Below are 14,423 nucleotides of genomic sequence, written 5' to 3'. Positions count from 1 at the left end.
GCCCCTCCCGAGGCCCCTGGCTCCCTACCCCAGGCACGTCCACGCACAGTGACATGGTGGCAGATGTGTCTCCTGGCCCTGGTGGCACCTCACAAAATAGTTCTCCAGCTGAGGCCAACTTGGAAAATTCCAGAGACCAGGAAATTTACCGTGAGGCAGGAATAGCCGGGTCTTGGCTTGGAATGGAGCCCTGCCCACGTGAGGAACACGGGCAGGGCACAAAGGAGGGACTGGCCAGGCCCACCTTGAGGGAGTCCTTTAATAGAGACTGGCAGACAGGGGACACGACTGGCCCCCCCTCCCCCACCCGGCCTGGCCCCGGGGTGGACGTGGGAGAGGCAGTTTTAAAAAACACAGCGGGACCAATTTTTCACGTTCACGGAAAAGGGGTACTCGGGCAGCCCGCTGGAGTCTGTACACAGAGCTGGGTCTGGGCACCCACCCCCGGGAGACCGAAGCTCACGGCCATCTGCCCTGCTGTCTGCACCCAGGAGGGGCAGGAGCCCGCGGGGTCCCCGGCTGCTTGCCCAGAGCTCTTAGTGTTTCTACACTATGTACATTGTTGTGCTTTGGACCTCCTACCCCATGGCCCTGGCCTGAGGCTTCGGGTGGGAAGACGGACCCGCTCCCACTGCGAGCTCAGGCTCAGGACAGGGCCGCCCTGCTCCTCGCCAGGGAGCCACAGGGTCACTGCAACAGAAGGGTCAATGCTGGACAAGATGCAGGCTGGTGGGAGCAGGCGGGGTTGGGTCCAGGGGCGAGGTTGGGGACACAGGTGTGTATGGATGGGGCCCAGCTGGGGTCGGGGGCAGCAGGTGGTGGATGGGGTGGGGCTGAGCTGGGCGGGGCGGGGTGTCTGAGGTCCCCTCCCACCCAGCGCAGCTGCCTCCACGGTCCGAGGGGGGTGGTGGGCAGGTGGCTGGGGCAGGGTGTGGTGGCATCTGCGGGTGTGTCCCCGCCAGCTGGGCGGGGGCGACAGGATCAGTTGTTCTCGAAGAGAGAGAGAAGGTCGTCATTGCTGTTTGTGGGAAGGTCAGGTGGGCCAAGGTAGGACAGCAGTTCTTCGGGGTTGGTCAGTTCTGGGAGCAGCTGGGGACAAAGCAAAGCCATCAGCAGCTTTGGCCTCAGGCCCACCACACCCCTGCAGGGGACCCTGTGCCTGAGCCCCTCAGCCTGCACGGGGCTCTCCCTGCCGAAGGCTGCTCTTTGACCAGGAATCACTCCATACAAGTTGTCCAAGGACAACCTGGGACACAGAGCGTCTGCCCCAGGGGGCATGCATGGGGCCATGTGGGGACCCCGATGTGAACAGAGCAAATGCAAGAAGTGGGGTTTCCAGTGTCTGGGATATTCTGCTTTGAGCTGCTCTAATTTTCTCCCGCTGAACTTCAGGGTGTTCGGTTTATTAGAGAGAAAGACCGTTACCTGCAGTGCACGCACTGATTTTGGCTCACGCGACACCTGTGGGTCAGCTCAAACCACACCGAGGCCAGTGTGGTCCTCTGCAAGCCCAATCTTCTTGGGGACTCTACACAGGTTCCTGTAGCCAACTGCCTGGACAGAGTCATCCCGCGGCTACTCAGGTACCTGACACTCATCATCAAAAGAGCTGACGCTATCTGACCAGCTGTCCTGGCTTCGAGGTCACTAGGGCGTCAGTGTCCTCCCTTCTATGAAGCATGTGGACCCTGGGGACGACGGACACACCGTCCCCAGCCCCAGCTCCCATGCGCTCCCTGGCATGGGGCCTGTACTCACGTCCAGGGCTGGTTCCGGGGCCTCCCCCGCCCCAGACATGGGGGGCCCCATCACGCCTGTGGCAGTGCTGAAGGCCAACTCGCCGATGGGGCCTGAGCTCACTGGGCCCAGGGGCTGCCGGGATGCTGGGGGAGGGTTTGGATGGTGCAGCTGGGGCCCTGGGGCCCCTCCAAGGCTGGAGGCGAGCAGCCCTGGAGCCCCTGGGTTGTGGGCAGGGTCCAGGTGACCCGCTGGCGGCATCTGGAGAAGGAGAGAAGAACCAGGTAGAACAGCTCCTGGTCCCCTGGAGCTGGCCCTCCGCCCCACAGCTTGCACTGACCTGGCCTGGGAGGCAGGGAACAGACTTCTCAGGTGTCAGGAGGCTGCTAGGAATGTCGGACTGGTAGGAGCTGGGGGGTGGCCCCGGGGTGAACTCAGGAAGGGCCGGGGTGCTGGGCGTGGCAGGCGGGAAGGACTCAGGGAAGGTCCCGGGTCCCAGGAAGCTGGAACCTGAGAGCAGAGCCCATGTTGGGTGAGGCCTGGGAGCTGGCACTGGGGAGAAGCCGGGGGGTGAGGGGGGCTGGTGGCCCAGGCTCCCAGAGCTCTCCGCAGGTAGCTCTGGGTTTTACAGAAAAGAGCATTTCCTTTCATCACAGGGGAACGGGCCTCACCCAGCCACACCCACACATGGGGTCAGGTGGGGCCGGGCCCCCAGCGGGCCAGCAGAGAGCCTCCGTTCCCAAATGCCGGGCCCCCCTGCCCGTCCCCATGGCGTGGCCACACCTACCCCACCAGGTCCCCAGGAGGCCCCCCCAGGCACAGGGCCCGCAGCAGACTGGTCTGGAGAGAGCAAATCACTGGCCCGCGGCACTCACCCTGGCCGGGGTAGTCACCAGGGGCTGGGGCCGGGGCCGAGGGGGGCTGCAGGGGGGCGAAGGGGGCAGCGGCGGGGCCCAGGGCTGCTATCATCTCCATCACGCTGGGCATGAGCATATGTGCAGGGCTCACGGTGCGACAGCGCTTCAGCACTGGCCCGTCCGGCTCTTCCTTGATGTGAACGTCGGGCTTTACGGGCACCGGCTTCCAGCTGCACGTGGGGTCGATGGTGATCTCCTCGTAGTCAGAACTGGGCAGGGACACATGGCTGGTCACCAGCTGTCCTTGCCGTCTCTCTCGGCCCCTGGCCCGCTTCTAAGCAGACCTCCACTCCAACGCCTGTAGCCGCATGGCCCATCACACAGGCCCCGTGGGCGGCCGGGCCCGGTTGGATGTGGGTTCCATCTGCGGCCAGAATCAGCCCACCCCGTGGCCGAGCTGTCATAGGGCCGCCGGCGGCGGGACGGCACGAAGACACTTACTTCTGAATGTGAACGAGGACGCCCAGCACATACTGGTCCACCTGCAGGCCCTCCAGCAGCGCTGTCTTGCTGTAGGAAACCAAAGGCATGTGGCTCAGGGGCCTAGCCCGACCTCGCCCCGGCACACTTCTCGGCTCTCTCACCCTGCTTGAGGCCACATGGCATGAAGTGACCCCGCATGCGATGACCCCGTGTACACAGACCCCACATAAAGCTATTCTATGAGATGATCTCAGAGATGACCTCGCACAAAGCGACTGTGTGTGTGAGACTTGTGCCCTGAGCCTCACCGTCCTCGTCTGCTCTGTCACCCCCTAAACCTGGGGTTTTGTTGGTCCCCGTGCCTGGGATCCCAGGAGGACTGTCTGGGAGACACTCACTTGCACACAGGGCACCGCCAGGTCCCCCGCTCACAGTTGAGCTGCAGGTAGGACTCCAGGTCGAAACACTGCGGGGAGCAGGAGAGATGGCTTCTCACGCGGGTGCCGGGGGCAACCGGGCCGCACTTTGCGATTGAGCCTTGTGGTTTCGGGCTGAGTTACGTGAATGTTGAGAAGCCACGTGGGCCAGGCTTGCCCGGGGCACCATGCTAAGCGCTTGGCCCTGGGGGCAGCCGGGAGAGCACAGCCCTCGTGGGACTAGAGTGCCTTGTGGCCAAAGAATAGGGTATCTGTGCTGGCAAAGACCCGCCTCCGGGACACGGTGCTGAAGGGAAACTAGGGCCAGGGTCTGTGCGTGCTGCTCCTGGCCAGGGCAGGAAGACCCCACCCGCCACCCTGACGAGAACGCAGGAAACCATGGGGTGCGCTCCAAGAAACCAATGCCTGGTCTGGGGAGCACATGGGGGACGGTCTGGTGAGTGCGTGGGGGCTGGTCTGGGAAGCACGTGGGGGAGCCGGCTACCCGCCCGCTGGCTGGTCACCTGCTGGTGGAGGGTCCGCGGGAAACCGCTGCACGTCACAAGTTCTGGACCACCCACCTGTATGTGGCGACAGTCATGGCCTCGGGCGGGGAGCTGGATCCTGCGGAATGTGATGGGGCACCTGAGGGACACCTTGATGGCTGTCTGCTCCACCCCGTCCTCACCGTTGGGCCCAGGGGTGCCGGGGACAGTGCCGCTGCTGAAGTTGCGTTTTACTGGCATGCACGGGGAGAGGACTCGAGTGAGGGGCTGCCAGCTGGGCCGGCCGCTGCCCCTACCCCCCGAGTCCCCAGCCCCGGCAGATGTGGGGGTGTGCCATGTGGTGGCTGGTCACCGGGCGGCCACTCACTCTTGGTGATACAGTGCTCCGCGGGCAGGAGGCGCTTCCTGAGGAGGCCCTGCAGCACCGAGCGGACGGACGGCCGGTGCACCAGCTGCAGCACGAACAGGTGGGACTGCGGGAGGTGAGGAGGGTCAGGGGCGCGGCCCACACCCCCACATCCCGCACTAGCTGTCTGTCTGCGGCCTGTCAGAGCACCGATCCCCAAGAGCCCCCCTGCACGCCCTGCAAACTGCACCTCGGTGTCTGTGCAGGGCCTGGGCCTGCCTGGAGTCCCCAGCCGGGGAGGGTTCAGGTCAGCCTCCCGCTGGGGAAGGACAGGCCGCCATCTTGTAGGGAGTAAGCGAGAGCACCAGGCCCCGGTGAGCAGGCCTCACCAGGGAGGAGGGAGGTCCCCTCTCTCGGCAGGGGCTGGGGTCGGGGGCAAGCACAGCCAGGCCCCTGCAGGCCCAGGAGGCACTCACGCAGCAGCAGGCTGTGACCGTGATCTGGATGGTGTTGCGGCCCGGCTGGCACACGTGCTTCAGGTACAGCGGCTTGTGGGAAGTCTTGTTGTCGCCGCGCTCGATGGTGAGCGGGGTGGCGTTGACGCTGACCTGCACCGACGCCGGCCAGTTGGTGTTGGTCTGCCGGTCCTCATGGTGATAGCACTTGAACTGCAGCTCCAGGTCTGGCCTGCGAGGGGTGGGCCGCTGAGCAGGGGATGCAGGGCGGGGCTCGGTACAGAGCCACAGTGGGGATGGGGGAAGAGGGCGGGGCCCTAGAAAGGGGCAGCTAGGCAGGGCCACAGGGCGGGGCGGGACCTCTGGGAAGGGGGCTGCAGGGCGGGGTCACACTGTGTGGCGGAGCCGGGCTCCAGGCCGCTGAGATGTGGCTGAGGGGCAGGGCTTCATGGAGTGGGGCCTGGGTGGGAGGGAATATCTTGGGGTGGGACCTCACTGTGGGGCGGAGGCACTGAACAGGGGTCTCTAGGCGGAGCCACACTGGGGGCGGGGCCTCCGGAGGGGCGGGGCCTCTGAGAAGGGTCAGGCGCTGGAGGGGGCTGCGCAGCTAGGCGGGGCCGCAGGGCCCGCTCACCTCAGCATCAAGGTCTTGTAGACAGAGTCCCGGAGCTGGAACGCGTGGTTGCTCACAGCCAGGTTGTGCTGCAGGCGGAAGGGCTCCAGCACTACCCCGTCCCGCACCGGGAAGGTCAGCCGCAGCTCGTCACCCGGGCCGCTGCCTGCGACACGCTGCTATAAGCCGGCCACCCCTGTGGCAGGTCCCCTCATCCTCCCGCTCGGGCTGGTGTGGGCGGCATCTCCCCTGGGGTCCTGGGCCCGGCCATCACCCCCAACGGGAATAGGATCTTGGTTCTGTCCTGGTTCTCCCGCTGTTCTGTCCTGCCTCAGTCACCTGGCCCCATGTCCCCTAAGTTATGCTTGGAGAACGTGCCCCAAACCCAGAAAAGAGGGTGCTCCTTTGCTTTCATAAGGGGTGTGAGGCTAAGAAGGTGTGAACGGACCACCTGCCATCATCCTAGCGCTTGAGCTAGGGTTCTAGGACCCCAGCTTCTGTGTGGTGGTCTCCCCCAGAGCATGGGTCTCTTAACCAGGAGTGGACCTCAGGAGGCCCATAAATCCCCTGAAATTATACACAGAACTTTGTGTGTGGGGGTATTTTTCTAGGGAGGAGATCAACACCTTGAACAGATGTGCAGAGTTCTAGGAGCACAAAATGAAACTGAGGGCCCCCCACCCAACCGTCTTAAGAGCAGGTGACACTCACTGGGGGGTGATGGGTGCAAGGAGCTCACGCTGGGCTTGAGGTCCGGCAGGAAGGGCGATTTGACCTCCTGGCTGGTGGACATGTAGGGGACGCTGCTGCCGGGGGTCATGGGTGGCGTGGGGCTCCCAGGCAGTGGGGAGCTGGGGTAGCCAGGGATGGAACGGGTGGGCTGTGGGGTTGAGCAAACAGTCAAGGTGGGATGGTGGGGGGTGGAGTTTGTTCTTGAAGCACCCGCTGGGACCAGTCACAACAGAAACGGGCAGGGGTATCCGGCTGGCCACCCGCACTTCCTCCTGCTTGGGTGCCCTCTGTCCATGTGCCCACCCTGAGAGCCGCCCACCCATGTGCCCGTACCCCACTCAGGCCGGGCTGGCTGTAGCTGACGCTTCCCCCGTTGAAGTTGGCACCCTGCCCGTTGAACTGCTCTGTGGGCTGTAGGGAAAACACGGTGTGCGCCCGGGACCCCAGCCTGCCCGCCGCTGGGCCCCTGAACCTGACTCAAGGAGTGGGCTGGGAGCAGGGAGCCCACCACACACATGGCACTAGCCTGTTTTCTCTGTACACTTTTGAAGTTTACCATGTGTCTGCAGGGAGCACGTATCATTGTGTAATTAAAAAAAAATTGCTACTATAGAGAACAAGATGACCCCATGTGTCAGAGGGGTTTTGGGAGAGCCACAGAGAGGCTGAAAAAACACCCCCCCCCCCCCCCCGGCCTTGCTGGGCTTCTCCATGGTGAGTGGAGGGAGTGGAGACACTTCTCCACAATGAAATTCAAGTGACTTGGGGGCCTGCCTACTGCTCCCTACACCCAATTTCCAACAAGATAAAGATATATGAATTTCAGAGGGTCCTTTCAGAGCTGGATCCCTGCCCTAGTCAGGAACCCTGTGAAGCTCCTGGCTTCTTGGTCACCCTGAGTGCACAGGGCCCAGCAGGAGCTGTGTCGGGCCCGGAGGAGCCATGCCTACCTTGTAGTGCAGTCCTGCTGGGCCAGAGGCGGACAGGGACTGGCCCACACCCTGCTGCAGGGGCAGCCGGTGCCCAGGGTAGGAGGACGGGGCAGGGGGCGGCCCGGCACCGGACGTGTACTGGGTGGCACTGGGTCCGTACTGGCTTCCTGGCAGGTACTGCTGTCCTGGATAAACCTGAAAGAGGCACCATGCCAGGGGAACAGGTGTCGGGGAAGCCAGGTCCCAGGGAGGATGTGGTGCCCGCTCCATGAGGCGTGGCCGCTTCTCTCACACAGATGCCCAACCTCACCATGGGTCTGGGTGGAGCTCAGGATGAGGGAGGAATGGACACTCACCTCGCTGGAGTAGGCTCTCTTGACCCCCTGTCGGGGCAGTGGCTGGGCCTGGGGAGGCCCAGGGTACCCGTGCTGGGGCAGGCGCTGCCCTGCATAGAGGGGTGCCATGCCTGCTGCCCGGGTGGGGTTCATGCCCATGGGGTTCATGCCAGAGGGACCCAGCAGCCCTCCCACGCTGGTGGGGTTCATGCTGCCAGGGACGCTGGGCCCCCGGGGACCTCCGTGCTGCAGGAACTGGCTGTTAAAAGCCTGCCCAGCCCCCATCTGGGGAGAAAAGAGAGGAGCCATTCAGTACCCCCACCACTGTGGGTGCTGCCCAGTTGCCCCCTGCGCCCCCTCAACCCCCTCGTCTCTCTGTGTGCACATCCCCAGTCCCCAACCCCAGCTGCCCGACTGGTCCCTGCCTTCCAGACCAGCACATGTGGACTGCACAGGAGGAGCGGCTGGGCCTCACCGCTCCATACTGGCTCAGCTCCTGGCTCTGCTTCTCCTGGAGGGCGGCCACGGTGGCCGTGGCGGTGGCCGTGGCGGTGGCCGCAGCAGCAGCCACTGCAGCTGCTGCTGCCGCCTGAGTAAAATCGGTGGAGGGTCGTGTGGCATGTGAGGGCAGACCCAGGCCCCCTGGCCCCCCCGGGCCGCCCGCATACCTGTGAGAGACACAGATGGCTTGGCTCAGAAGTGCTTCCCTGACTGTCGCCCGGGGGCCACATAGCACCTGCTGGGGCCCCCTTCTTGTCTAGATGCTCCAGCGTCAGCCGTGGGAGCCCGCGAGAGCATCACACTCACAACAGTCAACACACTGGTTCACATGGTCCCAGGCACCTGCCAAACCAGAAGCTTTGCACCTGGAGGACTCCCAGCACACCTCACAGGTCAGGGGTCCTGCTTACCCAGCCGTGAAGCCAGGGCCCCCTGGGTAGCCCCCGCGGCCATACACTCCTTGCTGCACGAAGCCCTTGTTGGCAGCGCCCTCACCAAACGCCTGCTGTCCGAGGCACTGTGCGGAGTTCAGGGCAGGGCCACCACCTGCCACACCAGGCATTACAGAGCTGCCGGGGGGGCTCCCTGCAGGGCCCATGGGGTTCCCCAAAACCTGCGAGGAAGCAAGAATTGCCAATGGGAATCATCCAAACAACTCACTTCCTGCAGTTGCTCTAAAGGGCTACAAAGGAGAGGCCTGCCAGTGAGGGGCTGGGGGCAGAGGTGAGGGAGGAAGGAGGGGAAGAGAGGGGTGCAGAGGCCCAAAGACGGGGGAAGAAGTCCCACACAACATGTGGTGGGGGGACTCGTCTACAAGGATGGGGCAGACTCGGGGAGCCCAACCCCATTTCTGTCTAAGGTCTAGGGGGGCCCTGGCAGCTCTCGGGGGTGGCCCCACTGCAGGCTCACCTGACTCTGTGCCGCGTTGCCGACGCCCCACACGGTTGTGACGACAGACAGCGACCCTGCTGGCTGAGTGGCGCTCTGCTGCCAAGGCACCGGCTCATAAGCAAATGGACCATCACTGCAAGTAGACAGGTGGGTGGGGAGGCCCAGGTCAGGAGGCCACGGGTGTCGAGACCCCTGGCTGGGGAGGCTGGCAACTGGGGGCGGAGAGGTCCTGCCCTGCCACCCCGCCCGTACCCGAGGCCTGAGAAGGGAGGGCGGCAGGAGACCCACTCACCCGTGCGGTGTGGGGGGCAGGGCGGGTTTTACGGGGTGCATGGGGTTCATTGGCCTTGGGCAGCCTAAAGGCCGGGTCTGCGGGTGGCAGGAAGTAGTCCTCACAGCTGTTTACGTGGGACTCGGCTGGTCTGGCTGTGGGGACAGAGGAGGACGTCAGTGGAGATGCAGTGGCCGGGGGCTGTCGGTGGGATGCCGGGAACCCCCAGCACCAGGCCCCCTTGCTCTGCTCTAACTGATGGAGGGCCGGGCAACAGCGGGGTCTGAGGGCCACTGTGGGGGTGGGGGCAGCCTCAGCCTGAATTGCCCACCCTGACAAACCTCTGTCCTCTTCCCCTAAAGCCAGCCTGGAAGCCAGCATTAACCCTTTCAGGCCAGGCCCTGCTACTCACAGCCCCTGAAATAGAGCAGGCTTTCTGACCCAGATCCTTTTCACACGCCCCTCCCTCAAGAAGGCCTGGATATCCATTAAAGTCAGGGAACTCCCAAGACCCAAGTGCCAGAATCCCCCAGGTAGGCCCCAGGGTGGAGGCCAAGGCCAGAGCCAGCAGAGAAGAACAGAGGAGGACCAGCTGGCGGCCACCTTCTGCTCAGGCTCTGAGACTTGCCCACTCTGGGGAGAGGGCTCTGCTAAACAGCGCTGAGCAAGGTCAGCCAGCTGCCAGCTTCACCCTGGCCTGGGGAAGGGAGTACAGGTCACCTGCGTGCTCCTGGCTGACAGCCCCTCGAGGGCTGATGTGGGCACAGGGCCAGGCGGACCTGACCCCCCACGGGCCACGGTGACACCCACTGAGAGGTCCCCAAAGGGGAGGGACGCACACACGGAGCAATGGGCAGGGGGTTGGTGCGAGCCCAAGGGCATGTCAAGGGGCCAAGGGGAACACGGCGGCAGTGGCTGGCAAACTTTCTTGGGACCCATGTGCCCGTGCAGGGGGCGTCCTCCTACTGTGTGAGGCTCACCGCCCCCTCCAACTGCTGTCTCAGAAAAATGAGGGAGGGAGGGCCAGGCACTCACATCCTCCAACATCCCCAAAAGCAAGCCCAAGCCCTTGTTGGCACCCCCAGGGGCATGCTGCACACCTACGTCTGCCTGACCCAACCACAGAGGCGCACTGGCTGTGGTTCTCAGGGGTCCCCGGGAATCCCAGGTGGGGGGACTCTGCCCTCCTGGTGTCCAGGTTCTGTCCTGGAGCACCAGTGCCTTTTAGGGGCTGCAAGCGCCCCCCCCCCCCCACAACATGCACACGTGCCACCCTGGACAAGCTAATGTGTGGTGGCTCAACCCAGACACCCCAGCACTCACAGCACCTCCCTCTGGCCTAGGAGTGAGAAAGTCACCCCAGAACCCACCCAAGCCCGTGACTCACATTCCTGAGTGCTGACCAGGGACCTCAACGTTACCATGTCGTCTGTAAATAGTCCTGGAGGTGCGTGTGGGGGGACCCTCATCAGGGACCCAGAGCAGGGAAGGGGTACAGTGGGAACTGTGACACGGGTGGTTCTGCCTTCGGCCCTTCGTGCCACTCAGCACTGAGGTAAGTGGGTCCCGGAGCCGCAGCAGAGCCGGGGCTGGGGCAGAACAGTTGTCAGGTCTGCTTCCTACCTGGCTCTGCTCCCTCTCTGAACGCTGTTCTCCCCTGCCACCCAGACCAGGTCCCACTCTGGAAACAGAGGCCAGAAAATGCAGGAGTCAGTGGGTCCAGAAGGCTGTGGCCCCAGGAATCTGGGTAGACACAGGCCTGCGAGCCAGGATCACCCAGCCAGGCTGGTGTCCTCGGTCCCTACCGTCCAACTCCAGGACGGTGATGCGGCCACCGTGGATATGGATGGGTGGACCTGCCAACCAATGGACCAGACCACAGAGGGCACAGACCAGGCACCGGAGGAAACCAGCATTGCAACGCGGGGCTCCCACAAGCGAAACCAAAAGTTCTAAACTTCACATCTTGTGCAAAAATTAACTTGAAATGGGCCACGGATGTAAATGAACAACAGAAAATGACAAAACCTTTGGAGAAACTCTTCGGGACCTGGAACCAAGAAAAGAGCCCTTAGATGTGACACCAGTGCAGTCCTCACAAGGGAGAGGGGGAGTCATCTCAGAAAGGCCCTGCTGATGCAGAGTGACAGGTATGCCCGCAAGTCGCATCTCTGACGAAGGACTAGTATCTAGGATATATAAAGAATTCTCAAAACTCAAAAGAAAAATAAACACCCCAGATAGAAAATGGGCAGAGGACACAAGGAGACATTTTAGCAAGGAGGTTGTCCGGACGGCATGCCGGCTCAGGAAGAGACAGACATCCGACGTCATGGCCACCGGGGACGTGCAAACTAACACCACACGGAGGCATCGCTATGCACCTATCAGAGTGGCTACAACAGTGACACCACCAAGTGCTGGGGCTGGGGGGACTGGGGGGACTGGATCTCCTACCCACGGCAGGTAGGACTGGAAAATGGCGCGGCCACTCTGGAAAACAGTCTGGCAGCGTCTTGTGAAAGTCGGCACACAGCTACCGGGCAACCGGGCGACCGCACTCCTCTTCGAGACATGCAAGCTGAGGTTCACAGAAAACTATGCGCGTGTCTACACCAGCTTCCTCCTAGCAGCTCAAGAACGGCCACCCAGACGCCCTTCGGGTGAAGTTACCCAGCCGTGGGGCATCCACAGCCCGCAGGCATGAAAAGGAAGAGCGAGCAGGAATCCCCAGAGGATCGAGCCGTGGAAAAAGCCAGTCCCTGAAGGTTACACGCGGTATGATTCCCTTTATGTAACGTTCCTGAAATGATGAAATCACAGAAGCGAGGAGCAGAGCCCAGCTGCCAGGTGGGGAGGAGGGAAGCAGGTGCGAACAGAAGAAGGTGCGGAAGGAGAGATGTGCATCTGGCCCGTATTCCCGGAGCATCCCGGTGTGACGTGCCCGTCGTCTGGTGAGACGTCACCGCCAGGGGAGCCGGGAAAAGGATACAAGGGTGATTTCTCACAGCTGCACGTGAATCCGGAATTCTCTCAGAATACAAGTTGACTTGAAAAACCACCACCACCACCCGTGGTCTCCACAGAGAAGCCCCCGGCAATGCTCCCTTAGCCCAGGCTGATTGGGCTGGCCGGGCCCACTCAGCTGTCCCAGAAGCAGGGGGGAGACCAGCCCCCTGCCCGGTGCAGAGCCCCAAGACTGCAGGTGCTCCACTCTGCTCCGGGCCTCCTGTCTGGCACATCACACTCACCTGGAGGGCGGGGGCCGGAAGACTCCTGTTTCTAAAGAGCTTGTGGGTCAGGGTCAGGCTGCTGCTGACGCAGGGACCCCAGTCTGAGAGCCCCGGAGATCCGGGGAGGAGGGGGCAGGGCAGGGGCCCCAGGAGGCCTCCTACATCACCCCCGAGACTTCTCTGCCACGGACGAGACCACAGACGGTTCCAGTTCCCCCTAAGCCTCCTGCACGCCTGGGTGCTTGGGTGTATGTGTGACTTCCTGCCAAACTGAGTCTGCTCTCCTCCCTGAGAAGACCCAGACTCTCCGAGTGGGGCACCCCACAACCCGCTGCTCCCCACAAATGGACAGGTGCCCTCTGAGTGCAGACCCTCCTCCCACTTCCTGGCCTTGAAGACAGAGCCAGGAAAACCGGTGCGGGCCCATGGGGCTTGTGCCCCAGTGCCAGCTGGAAGCCGGGACCCCTTGGCAGAACTGCCCTGGTTCTGGTTCTGTGCCCCATCTTTCTCCAGAAAACTCACCACTCAGGCCCCCTGCCCCAGGGCCTCAGAGCAGCTGCGCCCAGGCTCCTGCGTGCCAACCAAAGGCAGACGTTAATGTGGGTCAACCTCTTCCACTCCACCCTGTCCAGGCCGCCTGGTCACCCAGGGGCGGCACGCCCCATGACAAGCCACCTGACCCTAGGAGGGCAGGCCTACTCCACGGTCACAGAGCAGGGAGCCCATGGTTCCAGGGTGAGTCCCCAACCGGAGGGACACCAGGGTCAAATGGGCTCAGAGGAGGTAGAAATGACGGCTCCAATGAGCGCGACGGCACAAGGTGGGGACTCAGGTGTTCTGGTGTCTGCAGGTCCTACCGCTCTACATGTGAGGCCCCAACACTGACCAGCTAACTAGAGTTGTCCGAACACCCAGGAAGGAGCATTTGTGAATGGCCCAGACACCGGACACATCAGAGACCAGCTACAGGGTTTCACTACTCTGAGCCTCGGTTTACAATGTGTAAAATGGGTACATGGTAGCCACCCCAGGACTGAGGAAAGAGGAAGACACATGACTGCATTTATGCCAGCAGCCCTGACTGCTGTAGTGGAGGCAGCCACCAGTGGACACGCCATGGGGAAGCCTGGCTGCCCTTGGAGTCCTCCCCAGGCACACCCTGCCTGTCCTTCATCCTCTCCCCCGCCCCCCCCCCCCCCCCCGACTTCTATTCCCAGCCAGTAACCAGCCCCTGGGCATGGCAGGTCCTCAAGGCCAGTATCCCACCAGGTGAGGCTAAGACCCCACACGGATCCTGGCACCTCCCTTGAGCCTGGAGAGGCCCCCGCTGCTAGCAAGCCAGGGTCTGGTTGGTGAGTCTGTGCTCACTCTCTCTACATCGACCACCGGCTTACAGATCAAGTCACGTGTTCTGTGTAGGTCCCTGCGAAATCTTGAGATAAAACAAACGACTTACAGACGTGGCCATAGATGTTCTGCAACTATCAGGAAGAGAGCAGGGCAGGGAGGAAGCAAGTGTGGGGGGGGGGTAGGAGGGAGTAAAGGGGAGCAGGGCTTTGGGGAAAGGGGATCAGGGCAGGGAGGAAGCAGGTCATGAGGGAGAGAAAGGAGGATGGCTGGGAGCAGCTCAGAGGGGGAAAGCGGAGGAGGAAGGGAGCAGGTCGGGGGAGCAATACACCCTCCCGCCTCAGCTTCGTGCGTCCCGTTTGGAAAGGGGTGTCCCCACGGAAGCCGCGGCCGGAGGCTGAAAGGTCGGCCAGTGTCGCCGGCCCGAAGCAGACCTGCGTGGGTCCCACGTCGCTGGACGGTGGGCGCGCACGGCCCAAGACAAGCCCGGAAGGCGAGCCCGCCGGCCAGAGCGCGGGGCGGAGGCGGCGGAGCCAGGTGGGGCGAGGGCCGGGGGTCACCCTCCCCGCTCAGGAGGTCGCCGGGGCCGCGCACACCCGTCGGGCACTCGGCCGGCTACCAGCCCCAACAAAGGCTCAGGTGAGGGTCTCCCGGCGCGCACGGGGTCGCTGGGCCCAAAACCGCGACGCGCACGCGGCAGGTGCGGCAGGTGGGCGCCAGGGCCGCCCCCAGCGCGGCCGGAGCCCCGGGGCAGAGGCGCCGCAGCGC

The 14,423-nt window shown here is 63.3% G+C and overlaps 1 protein-coding gene across 7 annotated transcripts in view; it reads right to left on the bottom strand.

The window, feature by feature from the left end:
• Positions 1-240: 240 nt before the first annotated feature.
• ZMIZ2 (zinc finger MIZ-type containing 2) overlaps positions 241-14,423 on the bottom strand; it is a 14,927-nt gene continuing 744 nt past the window's right edge. Inside the window, exons 1-19 of one of the 7 annotated variants that reach the window (XM_040454976.1) lie at positions 10,463-10,921; positions 9,097-9,230; positions 8,823-8,937; positions 8,324-8,526; positions 7,888-8,080; positions 7,434-7,697; positions 7,096-7,272; positions 6,479-6,556; positions 6,125-6,293; positions 5,435-5,579; positions 4,822-5,032; positions 4,367-4,472; positions 4,075-4,232; positions 3,476-3,543; positions 3,096-3,164; positions 2,613-2,863; positions 2,078-2,289; positions 1,759-1,998; positions 241-1,089 (exon numbers count right to left, since the gene is read on the bottom strand). In XM_040454976.1, the coding sequence (XP_040310910.1) occupies positions 982-1,089; positions 1,759-1,998; positions 2,078-2,289; positions 2,613-2,863; positions 3,096-3,164; positions 3,476-3,543; positions 4,075-4,232; positions 4,367-4,472; positions 4,822-5,032; positions 5,435-5,579; positions 6,125-6,293; positions 6,479-6,556; positions 7,096-7,272; positions 7,434-7,697; positions 7,888-8,080; positions 8,324-8,526; positions 8,823-8,937; positions 9,097-9,146 (2,817 nt within the window). In that variant the 5' untranslated portion in view covers positions 9,147-9,230; positions 10,463-10,921 and the 3' untranslated portion in view covers positions 241-981. Of the gene's footprint in view, positions 1,090-1,758; positions 1,999-2,077; positions 2,290-2,612; positions 2,864-3,095; positions 3,165-3,475; positions 3,544-4,074; positions 4,233-4,366; positions 4,473-4,821; positions 5,033-5,434; positions 5,580-6,124; positions 6,294-6,478; positions 6,557-7,095; positions 7,273-7,433; positions 7,698-7,887; positions 8,527-8,822; positions 8,938-9,096; positions 9,674-10,462; positions 10,922-14,423 lie in introns of those variants that run through there. The other 6 variants (XM_040454975.1, XM_040454977.1, XM_040454978.1 and 3 more) reach the window with 6 other exon arrangements.

Source organism: Herpailurus yagouaroundi, unplaced genomic scaffold, assembly GCF_014898765.1.
Source record: "Herpailurus yagouaroundi ecotype Mexico unplaced genomic scaffold, PumYag 214, whole genome shotgun sequence".
Taxonomy (NCBI): Eukaryota; Metazoa; Chordata; class Mammalia; order Carnivora; family Felidae; genus Herpailurus; species Herpailurus yagouaroundi.
The sequence above is the reverse complement of the archived record's forward strand: the minus strand, read 5'-3'. Positions and strand labels throughout refer to the sequence as shown.